This window comes from Toxotes jaculatrix, chromosome 18, assembly GCF_017976425.1.
Source record: "Toxotes jaculatrix isolate fToxJac2 chromosome 18, fToxJac2.pri, whole genome shotgun sequence".
Taxonomy (NCBI): Eukaryota; Metazoa; Chordata; class Actinopteri; family Toxotidae; genus Toxotes; species Toxotes jaculatrix.
In genome coordinates, this window is record NC_054411.1 from 2,836,850 (window position 1) to 2,858,793 (window position 21,944).

General features: G+C 43.9%; 3 protein-coding genes across 4 annotated transcripts; all 3 read right to left on the bottom strand.

Moving 5' to 3' along the window:
* Nucleotides 1–4,204: 4,204 nt before the first annotated feature.
* nucb1 (nucleobindin 1) lies at nt 4,205–9,622 on the bottom strand. Of its 2 annotated transcripts, none has more exons than XM_041063516.1 (13): nt 9,526–9,622; nt 8,436–8,559; nt 8,208–8,315; nt 7,941–8,073; nt 7,442–7,545; nt 7,046–7,231; nt 6,852–6,942; nt 6,699–6,757; nt 6,370–6,462; nt 6,159–6,248; nt 4,990–5,160; nt 4,737–4,854; nt 4,205–4,641 (listed from the first exon to the last, which is right to left on the bottom strand). In XM_041063516.1, exons 2-13 carry the CDS (start codon nt 8,553–8,555, stop codon nt 4,556–4,558), a joined length of 1,359 nt encoding a protein of 452 aa, XP_040919450.1. In that variant the 5' UTR covers nt 8,556–8,559; nt 9,526–9,622; the 3' UTR covers nt 4,205–4,555. The 2 variants fall into 2 exon arrangements, with proteins under 2 accessions (XP_040919450.1, XP_040919452.1); XM_041063518.1 differs by lacking the exon at nt 9,526–9,622 and adding an exon at nt 9,399–9,510 and having other exon boundaries at nt 8,436–8,561.
* Nucleotides 9,623–10,151: 529 nt separating this feature from the next.
* ccndx (cyclin Dx) lies at nt 10,152–11,716 on the bottom strand. The gene is made up of 4 exons (XM_041063519.1): nt 11,450–11,716; nt 11,131–11,346; nt 10,519–10,845; nt 10,152–10,301 (listed from the first exon to the last, which is right to left on the bottom strand). Exons 1-4 carry the CDS (start codon nt 11,714–11,716, stop codon nt 10,152–10,154), a joined length of 960 nt encoding a protein of 319 aa, XP_040919453.1.
* Nucleotides 11,717–15,707: 3,991 nt separating this feature from the next.
* tbc1d17 (TBC1 domain family, member 17) lies at nt 15,708–21,821 on the bottom strand. Its single transcript, XM_041063339.1, has 17 exons — nt 21,684–21,821; nt 20,808–20,903; nt 20,646–20,723; nt 20,431–20,542; nt 20,161–20,344; nt 19,891–20,002; nt 19,614–19,784; nt 19,374–19,499; nt 19,159–19,262; nt 18,930–19,024; nt 18,694–18,810; nt 18,309–18,409; nt 17,955–18,054; nt 17,470–17,567; nt 17,065–17,181; nt 16,875–16,961; nt 15,708–16,552 (listed from the first exon to the last, which is right to left on the bottom strand). The coding sequence occupies exons 1-17, from the start codon at nt 21,804–21,806 to the stop codon at nt 16,391–16,393; spliced, it is 1,983 nt and encodes a 660-aa protein (XP_040919273.1). The 5' UTR covers nt 21,807–21,821; the 3' UTR covers nt 15,708–16,390.
* Nucleotides 21,822–21,944: the final 123 nt, after the last annotated feature.

Genomic DNA, 21,944 nt, shown 5'->3' on the forward strand with positions numbered 1-21,944 from the left:
AGCACAGTGTCTGGTGAAGGACTGATCGGCTCTCGTCATGAAACTCTCAACAGTTCCTGCCCTGCGAAGGGGCTTTCCTCTGAAGCTGATTGGCTGAGGCTGGCAGGCAAGGAACAGGCGGCTGAGGGATGCTGGGCTGGGCAGCTGTGGGAATGTGGGAGTGAGGGAAAATTGAGAAAAGGGATATGGGATTAAAGTGATTCAGGGAAACGGTGCAGGGTGCCAGGGCAGGGGGGCTGAGGGTTGAAGGTGGAAGGGGGGTGGGGGGGTGGGGTGGGGTGCAGGGGCAAAAGGGAGAAGTGCAGGTCTGGTGGGTGACCTCTGACCCCCGGGGCAGGGTTCACTGAGACGAGAGACGAACCTGGAAAGAGAAGAAGAAGAGAGGGAGCGATGTGATTGGATGTGATGATGAGAGAGGAGGAGGATGGAGTAAAATGATGAAGGCCACACGCTCCAACAACATATAACCCGCGTTTCCCACCTGGCTAAGATCCCTCCTATCATCACTCATGTGGATCCAACCTGACACACACACACACACACACACACACACTAACAGCACATGCACCTTTCCGAGGCGTTTTTCCAAACCTCACAGACAGAATAACCGTTGCTGTTGCAGCAGCGATGTCTCTCTCTCTCTCTCTCTCTCACACTCTCTCTCACACACACACACACAGCGGCATCGCGATACTCAGCGTCTGGAGTAATTCATCCATCAGTGCGTGTCTCGGCTTTATGTACCCGAGCGTCCACAGCCATAATGGTAATAATGAATGCGCATGATGTTACGGAAATGAGTCGTGGATGGCAGCTTTTACCTCAGCAGCCCACGAAACGCCGTAACGCGACTCCAGAACAATTATCAGGCCTTTAGATGGGAGAAAGACGCGGCGCTGTTTCTAACATTGATGTTTAAAAAAAAAAAAAAAAAAAAAAGGGTGTCATCATGAATTGTAATTATGGGCTGTATCCAGGAGGAAATAGGCTTCTTTTCTACGGCTCCGCGAACCATCTGTAAAAATATTCTGACGAATCAGGAGGCTCATTATCCTCGGACGGGAAACGAATTGCTGTCTTAACAAAATAAACGGTCTAAATGGGGGAAAACAGCCATTTTTCAAAGTGTATCTCAGGCTGCACAGATAGCCTCGCACCGCTTTCACATCATGGTGGGAGGTGCCAATCATCCTGTAATGATGTAGGCCTAATTAACAGATCAAATCACAGGATATTACGCAATTGGCTAATTTTTATGTGACATGATGAACCTTAATTCCAGAAAACGGTGCGCCGCTTTGGCTTTATTCCGCCTGCAAGGCGTCTATTTCCTATCAACACCCCATTGCCCCCCCTCCACACACACACACACCACCACCACCACCCTGCCCCCCTCCCACCCATAAAAACAGCTGGACGGGTAGATCTGTGCGCCGTAAACCGCCGTGGATTTCAGCCGCCACCGAGCATTTTGAGCGTCTTACCCTTTCCATGATCGACAGAGAAGGGAAATAAACGCGCATCGTTGGCCGGTTCACTCCATCAGAGCATCCGAGAGACGGAGGCTGCAGGTTATCCCCGTTACAGCCCGGTTACCAGCCTGCCCCATCCCCTCCCTCTCTCTCTGCTGAGGGAGCGACGGTTCGGCTCACCGCTGTGTCAAGGTGCGCGCAGGAAACACGGCCAACATCCGGTCAGGACTTTCAGAATATAACGTGCGAGAGTGGAACAGCTGTTCACACCAAAGAGAAACAAGCAGGATTATGAGGAATCCAAACAGAGAGTGGGATAACACACAGTTCAACAGTTTAATAACCACATTACATGTATTCATAACTTTCATTCATTCATTATATGTGCCTTATTATTATATATGCCACCCTGCACTAACTACACAGTGTATAAACGTGACAAATAAAAGCTTTGAATCTTGATACTTATATCTTTATACTATCATGTAATTTCTTTTGAAAACAAACAAACAAAAAGATTAGGGACTGACAAACTACTTATTTAAAGAGGGTAATATTTGAAGAGGCAGACCGGTTGACACTTTATTGTGAAAACAAAAACTGCGCTTCCGCTTCTGTACCTGATGTTTCTGTGGACCTTGACGACCTCCTCTCGTCCCTCCTCGTCTCCTTCTTCCCTGAAGGATGCTGGGTCTTAAAGAAACAAACCTCCACCGGCTTTCACCATGTAACCCCCCCCCCCCCCCCGGTCACATCCTCACTGTCACCTCTGACTGCACTTTGTTACGGGTTTTTTTTTCCTGCCTTTACACAGAAAACCGGCGAACACCATCAGAGCAGCTCATTTCTCAGTGTATTCTCACCGTGTGCTGGATGAAACTTAAAATAATTAAACAATTGCGCCCTCTGGCGCCTGAACGGGAGAACTGCAGTGTACCAGGACCAGAGGGCTTTGAGCTAAACGTCTAAATTTAAGGCAACAATCATGGAGGCACTTTATTTGTAATATTGAAGGTTGAGAGGAATTTTTAAAAGGTCGCAGTCAGAAACAAAGGACGTTAAAATGACCGTTAATCTGACTTTACTTGAAAAGTTTACATAAGCTCAGGTGTTGTGGAGGTTTGTTGAGGCTCATTTTAAGGATTAAATTAGTTTCATCGAATAAATTAAAATAATTGAGACAAATTTCTTCCCCGTGATTGAATCACCCGCTGCTGGTGTCAGAAGATTGACAGGCATGTCAGTGAGAACTTACCAATCACCATCACCGGTCAAGAAAGGCTCGGTCCCTCAGCCAATCAGAGAGCTCATGGGAGGCGGGTGTTAAACTCCAAAGGGGTGGGGTGGGGGGTGACGTAATGTCCTGCTCAGAGAGGTTGATGTAGAGGACAGGCAAATTAAATTTTACATATAAAAATATTTTGGGAGAGATGGGGAAAGAAAGAGAGAGAGAAGGACAAGATCTCAAAGAAAAAAAGAAGAAGAGGAGAGTCTCAGTCTGAGGGCTGACGGCCACGTCTGAGCTCCAGCTCCTAAAACAGAGTCACTACTGAATGAATGGAGTTTTTATTATGTCATTCATACAAATACAGTATGATCGCCCTGCATGGTCTTACAGGACACCACAAAGTGTAATGGGTCAGATCCAAAGTGGCATGTTTCTCAGAGAAGAAGAAAGAAAACCGATGTTATTTTTATGTAAATTATAAATAATTTTCAGACCAGTTTCCATTTTCATGTCCACAGCAAAATGTATAAATCATTTACCAAACATAAACTGAAGATGAATACTGAAAATAAAGAAAGAAAGAAAGTGTATCTGTATTTCAGTTTCTGTGTCTTCAGCACTGACTGATGTGAGTTTTACACAGTGAGTTTACCACAGCAGTGAAACTGGGAATAGAATGGGAGATTGTCGTCTTAAAAACACTTGAATTGTGATGCATTTTGGAACTGATAACGGCTAATGTGGGCAGAGAGAATTTCAGCTACTGTGTATAAAACAAAAACATATCTGTGCATCAATGATCAGCATAATTATTCAATAATCAGATGGAGTCTAAACTATATTTGTCTCTATATTACTGGACAATTTCAAAGAGTAACTGTGCTCTGCTGTGTCCCACAGATTGAATAATACTTACTTCATGATCCAGGCAGCTTCCTTAGGACGTCTTCATTTGGCTGATGTGACAGCGCTGAGTGACAGGAGGCAGCTGCATGGACACCGGGAGCGGGGGGGGGGCACACAGGGTCACCAGAGATCAGCGGGTCAGAGGAATGCTGATAGGAATGCACCGAGCGGTGGCCAGGGAAGCAACTCGCCAGGAGGACAACAACAAGGAAGCAGCAGGTCCCCAGGGGGCCATGACGGTGGACAACAGGCCCAGAGTCTGCTGAGACACTCGGTGACCCAGAGGAAGAGGAGGAGGAGGAGGAGGAGGAGGAGGAGGAGGAGGAAGGGCTCAGAAAAACACATCTGAACAGATGAAACTGGTGAATGTACACACACATCCAGCTTTCACACTCAGGACACTCTCACACTTCTCTTTAGGTTTCTTACACAGTTTGTATATTTATTATTATTGTAGATCATAATATTGTTCATGTATTTATTTTTTATTTATCCTTTACCTGTGATGTAGAGCAGAGTTTCTTGAAACTGGTCTAGATAAAAGTTGTTCTCCAAGAACACGATATCAAGCAGCATCACTTTAATAAACACGGCCTAGTTTAGAGGTTTTAAATTAAGATTTTATTTGAAGGTGTTTGTGGTTTTACACTTAATCTCCTGCGTGAATGAAAACTTCACAGTAATGGAAGATTTCTGAAAATACATACATGAGATATCTGTTGTTTTGAGTTCTTTAGTCTAATGTAACGTCCACAGAAATGAACACACGGTACAACGTGTCATGATTCACGAGCCAAGTCTGTCGGAATTTATACGAACAGTTCACATAATTCAGTTTGCAGAACCCATCTGGATATCTGTGTCAGTGCAAATCAGAATATATGTGTGTGTGAGTGTGTGTGTGTGTGTGAGTGTGTGTGTGTGAGTAAGGCTGTCAGAGCGTGGTGCATTAAGTGTGTAAAGGCAGATTCTGTGGAGGCTCAGCAGGCAGATTATTCTGGGCTTCGCCTTCGTGATCATCTGGGGCTTTTGCCTCTGTGAAAGAGAAGAGGAACATTCTCTTACTGAAAACTCTACCAACACAAATCCACACCGACGACATCACATATGTCATATCTGTGTTTGTTTACTTTTATCTTCAGGTTTATGTGTCTCTGGCTGAAACCGTAGTTCTCCATTAGGACCTGCAGGAGGCTGCCCGGCTGCTGCCTGCTGTTCCTTCTGTCTCTGGGACATCTCTAATACTGCCTGAATTAAAAAAAAAACCTGAATGACCATCTGAGCATGTCACTGTGTTATTACAGGCTGTAAATTGGTTATTGACTTTATGTAATTTAATTTTGATCCCATATGAATCCATATGGGACGCAGTGCGACGGTTACCTGCTGGTACTCTCTCTTCTGGGCCTCCAGCGCTTTGCCTCTCTCCTTCAGCAGCTCCTGCTCCTGACGCAGAGTCTCCGCCCTCCTCCTCAGCTCCTCTTCTTTGTCCCGGAGCTCGGCCTCAAATCGCTGGAGCTCCTCCTCCGTGTACACCGGCTTGGCGTCCAGAGTCTGGAGAGAGGGCACTAATGTTAACATGTCATGGTTCTGTAGAGACTGAAAACTGATGTGGGGCAGGTTTGGATCTGCGGCTGGTGACAGTTACCATGTTTATTACTTCACATTCTGACAAAGCAAAATTAAAAAAGTATGAGATCAGATGTAATCTATTTATATGTACATATAATCTACTTATATTCTGGATGATAATAAAGGTATTTCTCTCTTCCCTATTTAAACAGAGGCTAATTTAACTGCAGTGTAACGAGACTGCAGCTACAGTCTGGAGTTAAAGTTATTATCAAGCAGCTGCAGTAGAACTGACTTCAGATTCAGTTTTGGGAGAAATGTTTGCAGCTGCATATTACATCCTGTCAGTCAAGTAAAAGTACTGCAGTATAAAAATGTTCCATTAAAGTGTTGCATTGAAAATATAACTTAAGTAAAAGTAAACAAGTATTAGAAACATGTAACCATAAAAAAACTACCCTTGTGAGTACTTTTGTTTCTGGAAAATCAAAATACTGCAGCACCTCAAACTGGTACTTCAGTAAATGTACATCACTACATAATGTGAACCTTCTGTCAACAGTTTGGCTCCTTGTCCTTATAAAGATGCACATTTATGGTATTTGAAACATCCTTCAGCTGAAGGCTTTTTCTTATCGTCAGGACAGAAATCAGTCTCTGACTCAGGCGAACATGTCTGCAGTGTTTTTTTTTTTTTTCAGCACTTCTCAAGTTAATATGGATGTGGTATAACACTGTCGACACCTCGGTACAGGCCCTTATTTAACCAACAGTGGCTGAACAAAACACTACACTAACGCCTGTTCACAGCAGTCACTCGTGGGAGCCGCTCCAGGTGCACGGCTTCATCGGGGAAAGGACAGCACTGCCCATTTAACTTCACCACCCACATGTTCCCAGCTTGTGCTGGGATTTGAACCGCAGACCATCCAAACTCCCACCCGCTTCCCCGCCCGTCAGGCCACCTCTGGGCTCTTTACCTCCCACTCTTTGGGATTATTGAACTCCTTCTTCTCGGTGGATTTGAGGAACTCCTCCAGGCTGACGAGCCGGTCCTTGTTTGTATCCACCTTTAAACACCGAAACGCAAAACACCTCAGTCAAAGCAAAGCAGAGAAGAAGGTGAAGACTGACTGACGGGATACGATGAAAACAAGTGCAGGGAGATCAAAGTAAATAACGAAGACTCACGTTGTTCATGATATGCTCCCTCATCCTCAGTCTTTCCTCCTCCATCTCCATCATATCGTCCTCCTCGTTCTTTGGGTCGTAGACCTTCTCCAGCTGCAGCAGGGGAGTGAGCAGATGTTAGGTGCCACAGAGATGCTGTGCATAACTCTGTCAGGTTATTTTCTAAAAGTGAGCTGAACATGAACAAAACAGCTGAACTGATGATCGTCCACATCTGTTAAGGGGTTTCATCTGAGTTTTCACTGTGAAAACTGAACCAGTAAAACTTTCGGTTTTACCTAAATCAAATCTGAAGTGAAGCAGCCATGATGTACCGCAGGGTTTCCTACCTCCTTAGTGAAGAGAGCCTCCAGCTCCTGCTCATCTAAAACTCCATCTTCATTTGTATCTAAACAGGGCAGAGAAGCAAGATGAATGTATTTATACCAAACTCATCAGTATGAAAAAGAACAGGGGTTGAAAAGGGAAGCGTTGTTACCCACCATGCAGTTTGAAAAAGGTTTTAGGGTTGAACTCTTGTGGGTCCAGTCCGTCCGTCTCCTCCCAGACTTCCCGCAGCTGAGCTTTACTACCCTGAAAGTGGCAAAACGCAGCAGAAAGAGGGAAAACGTAAGAAAGCCTGGTTCACCTCCACCTGTTTCTGCAGGTAATAAACACAGATGCATCTGTCGCCCACCGGAGCATTGACTTTGGGGTGCTGGCGGTGTTTTTCTTTCAGTTCCTGCATTCTCTTCTCTTCTTTCTCCCTCTTCTCCTGGTCCAGGCCCTTCAGGTACTCCCGCCTCTCGTGCTCCTTTAGCATCTCATAACGCTTGAACTCCTCGTGTCTCTCTGCGTCGTAGTTCTCCAGGTCCTTGGTGGCCTAGACAAAGAGAAAAAAAAATCATCACCTTTGAGGCTCGGCATCAAGCGGTGGGGTCAAAGCAAAACTGCGGTGACAGATCTGCCACTGTGTGCCTCAGTGTGATTATGATTCTGCTGGAATGTGTCACTTCTCCACGCTCCGTTAAAATCTGATCAGAACACATGAATGAAGACCCAGCTGTCTTCTCACATCGCTGCAGGATCTTACTGTCGAGATTAGCAGCTCAAGGTCTTTGGCCTCAAATGTGTTTTGATTGTGTGGATCCAGATGTTCAAACTGCTTCAGCAGGGAGGCGTGGTCCATCTGCAGACCTGCACAGCAAATACACAAATCACCAATCACATGCTGAACTTTGGACACACACAACTTCCTTCATGTTCTGTACATACGACTGAAAACATCTCAGTGTGGAGGCTATGTTCATACATCTGCTCTGCTTATAAATATTGTGATCCGTATCCAGGCACATGAAATAAATACGACAACATGTCAAAGCTCTTTGGTTTTACCTGCTGAGTAAATTAAGCCAAACAAGGAAAGAAACAAGAAACAAGAAAATTGGAACAACTTATTTAAAAAGTTATTCCAGTTAATCCGTATCATTTACTGACCCAATTTTCCACTGGGGATCTTTAATGAAATGTAAATCTGATGCAAATGTGCACACTCTCTCCTCAGTGGCCTAGAGGAAAACACGTCCACTCACTCTGTGTGTTGGTGCTGTCCAGTTTGGCCTTCAGCAGCATCCTGAGACGAGAAACCTCCTGACGCTTCAGCTCATCCAAGCGAGTCCTGACATGGTGACTGACCAGATCCAGCTCTTTACTGAGACGACCGTTCTGACGGAGAACACAATACATCCAGGTGAGGAGAACAAATCAAATGTCAGAGCCTCTCAGGGCCTGTTAAAAGGTAAACAAGGAAACTCTGCATGTGAGAATGAAGAGAGAAACAGTAAGAGATGGATGCTAACCTTAATGTCCTCTGTGTTTGCTGTCTGCAGTTTCTCTCTGAAGTGAGGGTCTGTTTCCAAAACCTCGATCACCTCTCTGAGATACCTGTCGTAGTACAAGCCTGTGTCCTGCAACAGTGTGTTGTAAAGGGAAGGTTATCCACACCAAACTGAATCTCAGCTAAATTTCATATGTCAAATGCTAAAAGAAAAAAAAAAACACAAGAGAATGTGAAATGAGACAGTTACCGCATTCTCCTCCTGCACTTCCTGTTTAACTTCTTGGTTTCCTCCATCGCGATCAATAGGCACTGACCAGACCGCGGCAGAGAAGGAGAGAAGCAGCAGCCAGCCAGGTTTCAGGTTCATCCTCCTTCAAAAGAAACAAAGAAGGCAGAGGAGCGTGAGAAACTTTTAACATTTGAACTCTGTTGGATTTGCTGTTTACATATTTTCCACCAGTAACAAATGACAAAAGACGCTCAAAGTCATATTTTTCTACAGTCTAAGTCCAAAGCACACCCGGGCTAACAGCACACCACAGAAACCCGGATAACAATATGGATACCAGCCAAAACCCCAATCGCAACCTGAATAGCCCTAAATGTAAATGTATTCACTGATACCAATATGTGTGATTGAGCCAAGTCAAATTTTGTGTAAATGGTTGTCGACTGGTATGTAAATTGTATGACGAATTTACCATGAGACTTTAGAGATTTATAAAAGGTCTAACGATTAAACATGTTTGGACGTGTGTTTATTCACCGCTGCGAGGCAACTGTAATATTTCATTTCTTAAGTGGAGTTTGGCGTAACAATCCATTTTGACCACGAAAACATCTTTTACGAGTTGAAATAACAGGATATAATTAACACGGGAAGCAATAAGTACTAAGCGGAAGAGTTTAATACGATTTAAATAGGATATTAGTTTTTAATAGCATTGTTCGAGTTTGTAGCTAGTTAGCTAGCTAGCTTGACGAAGGACAACAGGGATGCGTTAAAGTGATTACAATCCAAGACAGAAACTGATGTTTTAATGGCTGTAACCACCAAGTGAGATTAAACCTACTGTATATGTGAATTAACGTTTGATTTTTACAAGATTTTAAACACTATTCTGCCTTTACAGGTAATTTTAACGGTGATATTACAGGTGCTAGTTATCCATTACCACTGTCGTAAGCTATGGAAACATCTAGCACACTCCTTCCTGTGCTGTTCCTCCTTTATCTGACGAATGCCAGTGAATTCTTCCTTTAAACTCCGCTGACAGAGAAACCTTGATTTAAATTTGTCTCGACAGAGAAATGTCTTTAAACAGGTAGTTACTCACAGCTGGTATATTCTTAATTTCTGATCCAACGCTCAAAGCACGATCTGTGTTTGCGTCGGGGAAATTTTACGTCATGACGCCGGACCTTCATGCTGCCTTCAAGGACCGTCAGAAATTATAACAGCGTGTATTTATTTCTCTTTTTTTTTGTATTTTTTAGCACACTGGTACTTGAAGGCATCATCATCCCGTTTATAGATAATGCATAGACACAAACTATGTACAAAAGTTTTTAATTGTTTGAAAAATAGATCTGTTGTATATTTAATTCAGCACACAAACACAAAATCATGGCATATGGAAATAAATTAACATCAAAAGAATCAACAATTGCACGTGATAATAAATTAAAGGTATAAATATTATGCATCAAAATAAAATCTAGACCTACAATAAAATTAATAGAAATAGATAATAAAATATGGCACACGGAAAACACACGGAAAATTGTTCACAAATAAATATAGTAAAAAATAAATTAGCAGTCATTCAATAATAATAATTTCAAAATATATAAAACCATGTCTGAGCATTTTTGAGGTCATTTTCAATTTATATCAGTTTGACTGATGAACTTGAAGGGTTTTGATTGATTTACACTTTCAATGCAACGGCTGATTCAGTGTTTAGAAATCAATCTCTCTCATGTCAGTCGGCGTCCCGGGCCTTTCGTTCTCCACCTCCTCATCCTTCTCCGTGGGGCCCTGCTGAAGCCCACTCCTCAGCCGCTGGCGGAGGGCATATTCGATCATCTCGCTGTAGCACTGCAGCACAACCTGGAAATGAATGACAGAGGAAATTAATAATTTCTGTCATAGATGCAAGTTTCTTCCTGCAGCTGACAACACTGTGAAGCAAACAGGTCCCTCAAAACACAAGCGTTCATTGTCTGCCAAAAATAAAAATTCTAAAACTCTAAAACTCTAAACATTTAAATCAAATCAGGGAGACTGGCCTATGTGCAGCCCCATACTCCACTCTACGTATACTCACCAGGTCAGTCTGGCACAGCTCTGCCAGTGCTTCACTCATGAGGGCCAGCTGAGAGGGCCCCTTGTTGCCCAGACCTCGCAGTGCACAGTTCAGTGATGCTGCAGCAACAAGCGACGGTGGTGCTCCCAGAAACCGTGAGTCGCAGACACACATGGCAGCCAGCGTGTCGCTGTGCCGCCGCAGGGTGGAGAGTGGCTCCTCCTCAGCCTCGCCACTGTCTCTGTCTCCCCTCTGCTCCACGGAGGCAAGAAAATGTGGCAGGAAGTCCTGAGGAGTCACTGCCGCTGTGTCCCATCGGAGGGTGGCGAGGATGACACGCTCCATTTCCTGATGGAGGGAACAGGTGCATTTAAACGTCAGAAAGGATTGAGTGATGGTAAAATGTGGAGTTGTATGATGTTATATGAAAAGGTCTTGTTTGTTATAATATTGTGAGCTTAAATGTCCTCTCTTGGTCTGAAAGGCTGCATTCAGTTGCAAAGAAACTTCAGTAGGATTATTTTGTTTTAACTGAGGGCCCAGAGTTAGAAGGTGTCCAGAGTGACATGTTTTCTTATCCATCACTGCAGCCTTGACTGTAAGGTTTGTAAAATGACCAAAGGCCTGACTCACCCGCAGGGTCGAAGGCTGGAAGCTGTACTCAGCTGCAGCACAGAGAGTGTCCGCGGTGACGTTGTCACACTCTGTGAGTTTGGAGGCGATGAGGATGCAGCCAGCAGCCAGGCAGTACGGTGAGACAGGCAGAGACAAAGAGGCAGACAGGAACCTGTCCATCAGAGAGACAGACAGAGGAAACACCGTCTCATCGCAGCCGCACTCGCAGCACACCTGGAGAGAAGACATGGAGGAGTTTGAAATCACAGCTGCCACGATGACGTAACTCAGCATCAGGAGGGAAATAGAGAAACTGGAGCATGAGAGAGTTTCATACCTCCAGGGTCCACTTGGCGAGCTCCTCCCTGCGCTCTGGATCCCGCTGGATGAGGGTGATGTAGAGCATCGAGGGCATGTACCTCTCCTCCACGTGAAGCAGCCTCTGGATCACACGATGCCCCGACACGGTCGGGTCCCAGGCGGCTCGCAGCTGCGACGAGCCCCCCATGTGGCCCTGGGCTGCTGCCTCGGTCTGGCCCTGGTCCTGACTCTGGTCGTCCTCTGCTTCCTCGCACCACAGAGACACAGACATGTTTCTGTCCATCTGCACTGCCTGATGGGTAAAATATGAACTTATGTCCAGATGAGAAAGAAACACAGCAGCTACTGTCCCTCTGTCACCTGAGCTGCTGTGCAGGTAGATGAAAACTTGGAAATCCCTGCAGATCCTGACTTCTTCTGTGCTGAAATTTGACTTTGTCGTCCTGTGGTGCTCTGCTGAGTATCACCCCTCAACTATCGGCACTGAGCTTTATACCCAGCAGGGTGAGAGAGGGAGTGGCTGAGAGGGAAGGAAAAGGACTGCAGAAAGGGGTGGGGACCCTCGTGAGTGACATAAAATAAGAAGAAGGCAACAATACGGTCTGTGCAACAATCGCTTCAACAGGTGGGGAGAGGGAGAAAGAAGGAGAGCAAGGGGAAAGAGGGAGGCAGGGGAGGAGGAGGGAGGAGGAGAGAGGAGCAGACAAGAGAGGGAGTGGCCCGCAGGGACAGAGCAACAGCTTGTCCTCGACAGTGAAAGAGAGAAGGGAGGAAAAGAAAAGGCTACGAGGGGTGAGAGGCAGAGAGAGAGGAGAGAAAAGGTCATCTCCAGACTCTGACAATGGGAATGGATGACAAAAGGATGAGGGTGTTTGTTTACAGCGTGAGGAGGCAGGAAATACGTCAAACGCACGATAGATGTTAAATCCTGCCTGATGCTAGATAAATATTTTCATGTTCTGATGTGGGGTCATAAGATAAATCTGAAGAGATGTGAGATGATAAAGGAAGAAAAAAAAACTTAATAGTTTTAGCTCCTCAGGCCAAATAACCAAAATTAAACTGTTCAGGAAATTAGAGCTGAATTAATCAGTAGTATCATCAATTATTCAGTTGACAGAAAATTAATCAATCTTAAGATTAACTGTTAAAATATGTTTTCAAGCAAGAGTGACCCAAATTTGCTGGTTCCAGCACATTTGCTCTCTTTTTTCTTGCCTTCTATCATAATGAATTAAATATCTTTACTTTTTGGACGCTTTTTTTCCCCCATGTCTTCTGACTTTTCATAAACCAAAGAATAAAACTTACAAGCATGAGACCTGAAACACGAAGGTGCTGGATGCAAAGAAGACAAACACATGAATCAACTGATGGGAAGAAAATAATCCACCAGTTGACTGATAAAGAAAATAATCAGTTGCAGCCGTGCTCCCTTACTCTTTAGTTTGCCATCAACAAATTTGTGATAAAGGGATGAAAACTGATTTTCATTTTCAGAGAATTACAAGCCTGAATGTTTGGGAGCAACTTCTCTAAACTCAGTTTCAAAGTATTTTTCACCCTAAATTAAATATCTGGGTGAAAACAAAAAAAAAATGTTGCTGCATTTATCTTCTATTTCTTACCACATACCAGTCAGAGAGAGAGGAAGATGCAGTAAGAGAAAGGATTTTAGTTTTTTTTTTTTCTCTATAAATGTGTTCATCAAAGTTTGGGCTCCGAGCCTCCTCTCTTTCTCTTTCTCTCTCTCTCTCTTTCTCTGAGGATTCTCATTGTCAAAGCAACCTGTGTCCCGTCGGCCTCCCCTCCCTGAGCCTGTGGCAATCTGCTGCTCGTGTTTAAAGAGCAGCGCAGCCACCGGGGAGGGCAGGGCGAGGTATGTGCAACAGACAGTGGAGCCGGGCAGGTCAATGAGCCGTATTGTCTCCCTTTACAAATCAGTGTCAGACAACAGCCCCTGGCCTTCTGCCTGCTGCTGGCTCCACACACTCACACACACACTTCACACATTCATGGGGTAGACACACTTTTCACACACTCCCCGGGGACTCCTCTGCCGGTCACAATGGGGTCGCACTCACCAGTGGAGAATACAGATTGTATTTGACACAGTCATTACAGGTGGCTTTTCACACATTCAGGTTTCAGTGGCAGCTCGTGTTTCAAATAGGAGTTAAATGGACGGGCGCACTGACACCGTGATCACCAGGACTTGATTTCAGCTGAGCATCAATAATTCATGCTCTATTCAGGGTGGAGGTGACGACCAGTTTCACTGACTATGACCAAGAAAGCAGATTCGTGATCACGTGTGCAAGGTAAAAAAGGAATTTAAACTTTTTAATGAAGAAATAAAACTTCAGAGGACATGGATCTATCAAGTCTGATGTGAGGGACAACTTTCAGTCACACTCTGAATATTACAGCTGAAACACATGATGTTTCTGAAACACAAACTTCGCCCACACACTCCAACAAGCGATCACCTGATGACATTATGAATTCATGTGTCCATTCTCTTATTTGCACTTTACTGTGTTCAAAATGACTAGAACAGAAGAATTCACCCTGTTTAAAATAATCCAATGAAGTCACATTAGAAAGTTGTAAATCAGCCCAAAAAGATGAATGAACTGTTTATAAAAAGGTTTAAAAATGAGATAAGTTTGGTTGGATTTACAGAAAACGTCTCCACATCCCTCTTCATCCCTTTAATGACAATAATAATGTTTATTTATTAGATTTACTAATCCCACCCCATGGCTCAAGCATCAAGCACAGGGAGTAGATGTACAGCCACATCATCTGCTGCAGATAACAGCTTTTCTAAGACACCCAGCATAATGACAACATGAACAGCCCATAATCCTCCAACACTTGGCTGATTGTAGCATTAGTGAGAGAATATGGGGTTTAAAGCTGTCGACAAGGCCTTCACCTATAAAACAGGCTTTGAGAAGAGCTGAAAGCAGATTGAGTTTGAATGAAGGACTGAGTAAGTTTGGCTCTGCCAGTCAAGTGAGGTCAGGAGAGGGGGAGGACACGAGGGGACATGAGAAACAGAGTGACAGACCGCCGGGCCTGTTTAAGCACCCTGCTAAATTCATACACCGCAGCTGTATTCAAACAACATGGATCGAGGGGGGAAAAAGACAGCGACGAGCCAAAAGAGGAGTGCAGCAGGTCCTGAGAGGGGGGCGTGGTTCCCCGCCCCTCATTTTCCAGCTCATTTCCCAGGACAGTGGAGAACAGAGGTCCTATTTTCCCCTCAGCCATTCGCCTCGCACAGACACCTGCTGGCCGGAGGGGGAGGAGAGGGGAGAGGGCAAAGTTTAACCAGTTCACAAGTTAAGACACCACATAAACAAACAGTTGTTACTGTTACACCGGAATCATTACAGCTTATCGGCCTGATCCCAACATACCAGAGAGATTCTGGCTGTTTATGATATAAAAGTCTGAGTTTTATCAGCCGCTGAGAAAAAGTCATTCACACTTTGGCTTTCAATCGTATTTAATTCTTATCTGTGTCTTAATAAATGAGTTCATACAAATCAGATCCACAATTCTGAGGTAATTTTACTTCACTTCAATATTTCTATTCTATCTCTTACTTCTACTGCGCTGCATTGCAGAGGGAAATATTGTACTTCTTATTCCTGAACATTACTTCAAACATATGATCAGATTACATATGGTCAGTGGTGGAAAAAGTGCAGATTCTTTACATTTATCTAGTAACAGTACTAATTTACTACATCACATATAAAAGTCCTGTAAAAAATAAACACATAAAAAGCAAAACGTTTGAATTACTTCATATAGAGTTAGATAGTTTACGTCAGTGGTTCCCAGCCTAAGGGTGGGGTCCTTCCAAATGGTCACAAGATAAATCTGAGAGGTCACGACATTAATGGGTGAAGAAAGAAGAAAAGAAAAAACAAAGTTCTGCTACACACATTTACATTTCTTCTTTGGGCTTTTCTCTAATCTTTGCTTTTCTTTCTTTGTAAAATATTGGATAATGTTTACTCTTTGGGCCCGAAACAATTATTAAAATAAAAACATCTCAGAGGTTTAGAGGGGAAATGTTTCTTTGGTGGAATTGCCCAACCCACAAATCATATGCAATAGGGTAAAAAGTACAATATTTGCCTCTGAAATGTTGGGGTGTAGAAATATATAGTTACATAAAATGGAAATACTCAAGTAAAGTACCTCAGAATTGTACTTCAGGATGAGGAAAGGATCAGTTTGAACGCCCTGCTTCGTTAAGATTCAACCATTTATTTGGTAATAATCAGCAGATGAAAACGTTATGACATTATACAGATAATTACAAGGCTGAAAATATTACCACGCCACATGTGAAAACTATAAGGCATGCAAAAACTTTGCATAGGGCTGGAATGGCATCATACAGATCATACAGTACTAACGCAGTGCTGCCAGTGAGTTTATACCGCATCTTCTTCCCTTTTCAGGAACAGTGGCGAGGGGACGGCAGGGAATTCTAAACCAAACTCAACGAAATGCACTGAAAGCACGCTGAAACAAAAGATGACGAGTTGAGAAGAACACAGTAATTAAATAAGTCGTGGAAAGATAAAACAGCAGCATCAAAAGGAGGATGGAGAGATGGAGAGAGGAAAGGATGGCAGGGACACGGGATATGTAAACAAGTGACAAGCTGTCCTGCCAAAAGGAGGAGGACAACGTACGTAAAGAAAGAGAGCTACGGCTGTTGTGTTTCAACATCTGTAACATTCAGGGGTACATTAAAATTAAAATACCTCAACAGTGCCCCCTGCCTCTGACAAACTGTAACAACAGTCTTCACCACAGTCTTCATTGCTTCTCATTAGGTCATTTACAGTATATATATTTCTTCATATATATATATATTCTCAGTATATGTCTTAGTGATGGTCAGTCCACCAGCTGACCTGCAGATTTAAGGATAAGTGGAACCACGTGCTGAACTAGAAGAGGCAGCTCCTGCCTGGGTTTGGCTGAGCAGGCGTTGAGTCTCACTGGCCTGGGAGTCCGAGCTCTCCTCCTCAGAGCTGGAGGGAACGTAGAGACCCAGAACCTGCTGTACCTTCAGGGGAAGCTCCTGGGGAGGGCAGAGGAGGAGAGGAGGTGAAGGGGGGGAGAAGAAGCATTGACAAGCAAGTTTTGATCATCCTGTGTCAGACTTCTGTTTCAATCCCTTCTGGGGTCCCAACCTCCAGGTTAGAAACCAGTGGTGCAGAGGTATGAACGACCCTGAAGACCTCGAGACATTTTGATGTGGATTTAAAAATACACAATAACCAGACTTTTGTCTCTTTCCCATTTTAACAAAAACAGCAACATCATGTCAGAACACAGGCTGAGATATTCCAGCGACTCCACGCAGGACTGTGAGGTGTTCACTGGCACATGAAGCTTCTTACCTTGCACTGAATCAGCTGCAGGTAGATGGCCTCCGCTCCGCGTAGAACGCTCTGCAGATCCAACTTCATCGTCAGCTCATTAATGTGCTGCAGATCAGCCGCAACAAACAAAATTACCCCACGGATGAAAATGTGTATGTTGACAGACAAAGTAACCGAAGTCATAACCAAACACACGAGCAGTACGCACCTTCAGAATAGTGTTGAAGTCGTGGTCTGAGCCAATCAGCTCGCCTCTCTGGGACTCCAGGATTGAACAGGCGATCAGCAGGTGGAAGTTGTCACATGGAAGTCGAGTCCACAGGACCTGAGGCAGAAATCAGGATGTTACAAAACAAAGTCATTCTGCTAGATAAGATACCGTGTAACACTGCAGTATGTTTTCAATTACATGGAAAAAAACAGAGCAGCTTTAAGTTTCAAAATAAAACGTTTTTTTTTTAATCAAAAATACACCTCAATGAATGTCAAACATTTTTAAAGTGAAGTTGTGTTAACTGTCACACCCTGATATGAAGATCTCACTGGCTGCACTTCGTTTCAGCATCATAAAAATATTCACGTATAGAAGTTAACGTAGCTGTTGTGCACTCGCCTCCCACAAAGTGAGGATGTCCTCGAAGGAAAACTCTCTCTTGAACCAGATGAGCAGCCAGCGGAAACAGAAGCAGAGCGAGCCGCTGTCCTGAGAGTCTGATTTAGATACGAACAAAAAAAAGAAGAAGAAGATGAAGAAGGAGCCCTTCATAAATGAGTAATATCAAGAGTCAAGCACATTTTACCTCCCTGTATCCCTGTCACTGAAATTCATGAATTCCAGTTAATCACTTTCTCTCATTTAACAAAGAGTTTCATGTATATTTACCTGGTGTGAACCCCATCTACTGACGATTTCATACAGAACTAACAGAGGCTGCATTTAGAAAAAAAGCCTCTTATTTGTTTTATTTTTGTTTCTGGCCTACTTTTCATTGCTTTATCCTTATAACTTCTGCTACAAGAGCCCAGCTTTGCCTCAGGGCCTGTTAGGGTTTATTTTAATCGAATCCAGTCTGTGTGCATGAATATTGGCTGACTAACCCAGAAAGTCACACAGCTCGGGGTCCAGAGCCTTCAGCAGGATACTGAGCTGAAGGAGCTGCTGCTTCATGGCCTCCTGAGACTCTTCAAAGTTCTGGTGCTGCAGAGAGGAAAACAGGATGGGGCCAGTTAGTCACCAGTAAGTCTGTGCTTTTAAAAAACACTGCCGTTTATACGACCCACTGAGTCTGAAACTTTAACAAAGATCACAGAGAAAGACACCTGATCCACAAGAATAACAACGTGTACTCTGTTTTCTTTTCTGCCAGAACAGCTAATGAAGCATTAGTTCATCACGGCAACAATAAGGACTGCATTTAAGGGAGAACAACCAAGAGAAATATTCCTACTAACCACCAGCTCCATGAAGCCTGTCAGACACCAGAAGGACTCCACCTCATTCTGGGTGACGAACAGGAGGGGAGAAAGGAGATCACTCATCCCCTGCACATAACCTGGACGGAGGGAAAAGGAACAAAAGCAAGTGTCAGAGGGACGTGATACCTGTGATTAGCAAATCATATGATCTAAAACACCCTGCTGCTGTCATTAGCAAACAAACATTAAATCTACATCCAGTTTGACTGCAGGAACTGAGGTGTAAAATCAACCTTTTCAGGAACGAGAAATGTTTCCCAGTGTAGAAATATTTTAAGTTTGTGAAGTTCATAGGCCTTCACTGCTACCAGAACACAGTTTGTCTGGCTCTTCTGTCTCTACCTCATACTCCAGAACCTACCAAGATCAAAGTTGTACATGCAGTATGTCATCAGCACATCATGAAGCAGAGTCAGTCCTGGATTATCGTTCCCAGAGAAGAACGTATTGTGTCTGTCTGTCCTGTTGACATCTCTCTCTGTCACAAAAAAACAAAGACAGTTCAGCTTCAGCATCAACTGCAGCTCTCACTGGCAGCTGACTGGTATGATGAAGAATAGACCCTCTGTTTTTTTTTGGACGGATTGCAGAACTGACCTATCAGGCTTCTGTAGCCTCTGAGGAGGGAGTTCCTCATCTCCTGCTCTTCGCTGACGGACTTCCACTGCACCTTCATTCTGAAATACTCATCCCTGCAGACACAGAGTGGTTCACTACCTTCAAGGAAGGGCTGGACATTTTTGGGGAATATATGCGTATCTGTAAACAGAAGTACTTTCCAAAAGGTCAAACCATCAAAAAGATGCAAAGTAATAAAAACACAAACGTTTTAACCCGCAGAATGTCCTCCCGTTCTTTAGCGGTGCTGTTCCATGGATAAAAGCCCAGGAGGAACTTCCAGAGGTCCCTCCTTAGTGAGGGCACGATGCCCTACAAGAGACAATAACAGTATTAAAAACTGCAAATCTGGTCGAAAGACATAAACAGGAGGTGTCTTCCAGATAAAAGATATGTATACTGTCACTGTATTTACAGTCTCACCCCTCTGAACACGAGCTCTTTGATTTTTTCTGGGTTCTTCACGCGCCCCTCAGCGTCCAGAAACGTCTCCCATTTGTCCAGAGGTTGTCCCCTGGTTACGTCCGGTCTGGGACCGAGCTCTGCCCCCTTGATGGAAAAACGTAAACAATCGATGAATGTCTCTTTTGACCTGTTTAACCATCTGTAATCTCTACACATTAATATCTGTCCTAAATGCTTCTTTTAGTGTCTTTGTCTTACACAGGTGATGAGTTCAAATTCAGGCTCTTCATCAGACTGGGGGGGCAAGCTAGGATCCTGAGCAGAACGCATGTGGATGGGGGACTCTGGAGGTCGGAGTGCTGCCCTGAAGAAATTAGTGACTTTGGAGAATCCACCGAATGTAGTGGCGTAGGGGTCCTGGATAAATCTCTGTTCAAGTACAGGCAGTTATCAGCATCTCACTTTTTGTAGAACATGTGTGAGAGTTGTATTGATGCTCCGCTTATGGGTTTAAATACAAATAAAAATAAATTACCAAGACCAGATCCGACCCTCCATCATCAAAGAGCTGCAGCTTATCGACGGACTGGGAGAGAGCGCCTGAGTCATGTGGGTAGGCAAGGAAGAGCCGTCCGTCAACTGGTGACCTGATGATAACAACAGGAGCATTGTGATGTTTTTTCCGTCATGTGATGTGTCAAAAGAAATGTAAACAGCTCTGTGTGAAACTGTACAACAGCTGTTTAAAGAAATGAAATGAGCTCTAACACTAACTGCTGCTGGGGGTTGCGGTGATAATACTTACTGGTCCAGGATGATGTAACGTTGCAGAGCCTTAAGCAGTTCCCTGGTTCCTCCTCTGTGGAAGTGCAGAGGAGGAAGTGGGTGCCCTCCTCTGCTAGTCAACACTAGAAAGTTTCGACCAAAGGAAAACCGGGCCCTCCGAAGAGAGTACAGCTCTGAGAGAGGAAGAGAGAACGACCACTGACCTGCAGGTGAAATAGGGGATATTTAGTTTCACGCATCCTTTCTTAACATAACACTTTGCACGAAGTGAGAGACGTGTAAACTGCACCTGACTCTTTGACTGGAACGTGCTCTCGATCTTTCTTCACGGTGCTGATAACTGCCCAGTCTGGCTCATAACCAGGGTCAAATTTTGTATCCTCCTCCCCTCCTTCACCATCCTAATCAGTAAAAAGATCAGCGGATTGTTGGTCATTACATTTGAATCAGAAAATATACAAATATTTTGTCTTTTTCATGTGTAGCAAACACATGATTACCGACCTTTTTGGAGTAGAGTACAGCAGGGGCACTACGACCCTCGTCCTCCAGTGGGCTCCACTCTAGCGCTGGCACCCCGGCCTAAAACAAAGACATGCTTAATTACCCCAGTGCTTCCCTGATTTCCCTCTTTGAACCAGGCCAGACTCAGACATTTTCGCTTACCCGCTCCACAATGCGGATAAACCCTGGGATGGTGGTGTCCTGGTTACTCCTCTTGGCATTTGTGTGCAGGTACACCCCCTCCTTCTCAAAAATCAGCTGTGGAGGAAGAAATCCTTATCAAATAATTCTTATCAAATAAAGGAATAAATAAAATTGTGAAGCTGGATTTTGCCACTTTAAGTAAAAAATGACTTAAACCACTCAACAAAACAATTGATTTTGGAACGATTGACTTGGGCCTTTATCAATATTATGTTATACGGCTTAACTCCTAGAATTCATCAAATTAAATCCTCTTAACTTTACTGCATAAACTGTGAGATCACTGCTCATTTAAAAGCAGAGGAATCTGTACAGGGGTAAAGGGGTCCATTGAATAGAGACTTGTATCTGTAGAAGGTGAGTGAGATCAGATAACAGACAGCTGGTAAATGACAGAGGAACATCACATGATTTCAGCGTGCCGGGTCTGCCAGGTCACTCGGTCAGAAACAACAGGAAAAACTCGACCAAAAAAAAAAAACAAAACAACTGAGGTAGACTTTGCTGTGATGAAGAAGTATCAGCTGACTTAGCTATAAAGCTATCGAGCCTGTATGGTTGTTGACACGGCTATCGGCTAGCTATCCAACATTTTACATGTCAGCCAGATGACAACGTGGAGCTGACAGGTCTATTTTATCGAACATTATTGAGAACCAATACCTAGCTTAAAGTGTTAACGTCAGCTAACACTATCAGCGAGCTCGAGTAGTTCTACCCAACATATCAAAGCCGAATTGTGGGGAAAGGCATCGACATTTACACATTTAAATACTGAAATACTGCCGGTAAACTACTGTAAAAAAAAAAAAACTTTTTTAAAAATGTGAATACCTTGTAATCTTCAACGTTTTGCTCCATTCCTCCGTCGTCTGAATCCCTGCTTCGTTCTTCCAAAACAAATGTTACGTCACGCTTCCTGTTTACGAGAAGTCCCGCCCCCGAAAGGCCCGTCATGGAGAGCGAGCCAATCAGATCCTGCGCATCCAGATTTAGTATTTGTAATTAAAAACAAATAATAATTATAATGTCACAGTACGACAATAAACTACATTCAGACAAGCTTCGTAACAGACAATAATAATGTTTTCCGTA

Excerpts from the sequence above, each read along its gene's own strand:
- tbc1d17 (XM_041063339.1), bottom strand. The coding sequence starts at position 21,806 with ATGACGGGCCTTTCGGGGGCGGGACTTCTCGTAAACAGGAAGCGTGAC. Across the intron at positions 20,904-21,683 it reads AAAACGTTGAAGATTACAAG|CTGATTTTTGAGAAGGAGGG; the intron begins GTATTCACATTT and ends CTTCCTCCACAG. Across the intron at positions 19,500-19,613 it reads AATTTGAACTCATCACCTGT|GGGGCAGAGCTCGGTCCCAG; the intron begins GTAAGACAAAGA and ends TTTTCCATCAAG.
- ccndx (XM_041063519.1), bottom strand. The coding sequence starts at position 11,716 with ATGGACAGAAACATGTCTGTGTCTCTGTGGTGCGAGGAAGCAGAGGAC. Across the intron at positions 11,347-11,449 it reads TCGCCAAGTGGACCCTGGAG|GTGTGCTGCGAGTGCGGCTG; the intron begins GTATGAAACTCT and ends TCTTCTCTCCAG. Across the intron at positions 10,302-10,518 it reads AGCTGTGCCAGACTGACCTG|GTTGTGCTGCAGTGCTACAG; the intron begins GTGAGTATACGT and ends ATTCATTTCCAG.
- nucb1 (XM_041063516.1), bottom strand. The coding sequence starts at position 8,555 with ATGAACCTGAAACCTGGCTGGCTGCTGCTTCTCTCCTTCTCTGCCGCG. Across the intron at positions 7,546-7,940 it reads GGACAGCACCAACACACAGA|GTCTGCAGATGGACCACGCC; the intron begins GTGAGTGGACGT and ends TTTGCTGTGCAG. Across the intron at positions 5,161-6,158 it reads ATAATCCCAAAGAGTGGGAG|ACTCTGGACGCCAAGCCGGT; the intron begins GTAAAGAGCCCA and ends CCCTCTCTCCAG.